The following is a 974-nucleotide window of genomic DNA, read 5'->3' as shown; positions in this document are numbered from 1 at the left end:
CGGCTGCCGCTTCAATGGCCTTTACTGGTTTCTGAGGGTTGCCAGTTCCCCTTGATTCTCGCACAACTTGAATTTCTACGTCTGAATCATTATTGCTAGATAATTCAATTTGTCAAATTCTTCTAAACTGAGGCTTAGAGAAATCTGGTGATTTCCCTTTATTGCCTCCAGTACTAGAAGCCGTGTTTGCTGCTGCGGGCCTAGCCGCAGAGTCTCCTGTTTTCTTACTAGGGCACTGCTTGCCCCAATGTCCCAGCTTGCCACAAATGTAACATACGCCTCTTTTCTGTGCTTCTTGCATACTCAAAGCATTGCCCTCCTGTCGCTTCTTTGGATCAGGAGTGCTCCTTTGCTGTTGAGTCTGTCTCAAGCCAGACTGCTTCTGCTTGGATGTATTATCCACCTCCATGGTGTTCGGATCTTTAGGTGCAGGTCCTATTGAAGATACTGACTGGTGAATCCCCATGTCTTTGCAAATGTCGAGTACATAATCACAGTACTCCGACCATTTCTTGGGCCACTGGGAACTTCCTCTGGCCGCAAGGACATTCTTAATCTCTCTGTGCAATTGATCTCTGATTGCTAGGATTAATTCACCATCAGTTGAATTCACGAGGTCTGCCAGACCCCTGAACTCTCCAATGAACTTGGAAGTGTCTCCTGCCAAAACCTTGTCATATTTCTTGAGCATTCCCAAGAACTCTTGACGCACATCCTCTTCTTGATCCGTCGTGGTAAAGGCTCTCCGCATTTAGTGTAGGAAATCTTCATATTTCCCCAAATCTTTGGAGTCTTTAACCATGCGATAATAGTTTCCGGCCACTACGTGGGCATGGCCTTCCAACAAAGCAAGTACACCGGTGATTCGGTCTCTGTCCAAAGTCACCCTCTGGTGTGCGTACCATATGGCCAGTTTTTCAACGAATTGTTCAAAGGTCTGTTCCTTTGAGTTGTTTGCGAACCTTCCTGGTTGT

At 46.4% G+C, this 974-nt stretch overlaps 1 protein-coding gene across 1 annotated transcript; it reads right to left on the bottom strand.

The window, feature by feature from the left end:
* Positions 1-112: 112 nt before the first annotated feature.
* On the bottom strand, positions 113-751 carry FIBRA_09335 (uncharacterized protein; the record flags this gene model as incomplete). Its single annotated transcript, XM_012321647.1, has 1 exon — positions 113-751. One exon carries the CDS (start codon positions 749-751, stop codon positions 113-115), a length of 639 nt encoding a protein of 212 aa, XP_012177037.1.
* Positions 752-974: the final 223 nt, after the last annotated feature.

Source organism: Fibroporia radiculosa (assembly GCF_000313525.1).
Source record: "Fibroporia radiculosa TFFH 294 genomic supercontigs, scaffold29087, whole genome shotgun sequence".
Taxonomy (NCBI): domain Eukaryota; kingdom Fungi; phylum Basidiomycota; class Agaricomycetes; order Polyporales; family Fibroporiaceae; genus Fibroporia; species Fibroporia radiculosa.
The sequence above is the reverse complement of the archived record's forward strand: the minus strand, read 5'-3'. Positions and strand labels throughout refer to the sequence as shown.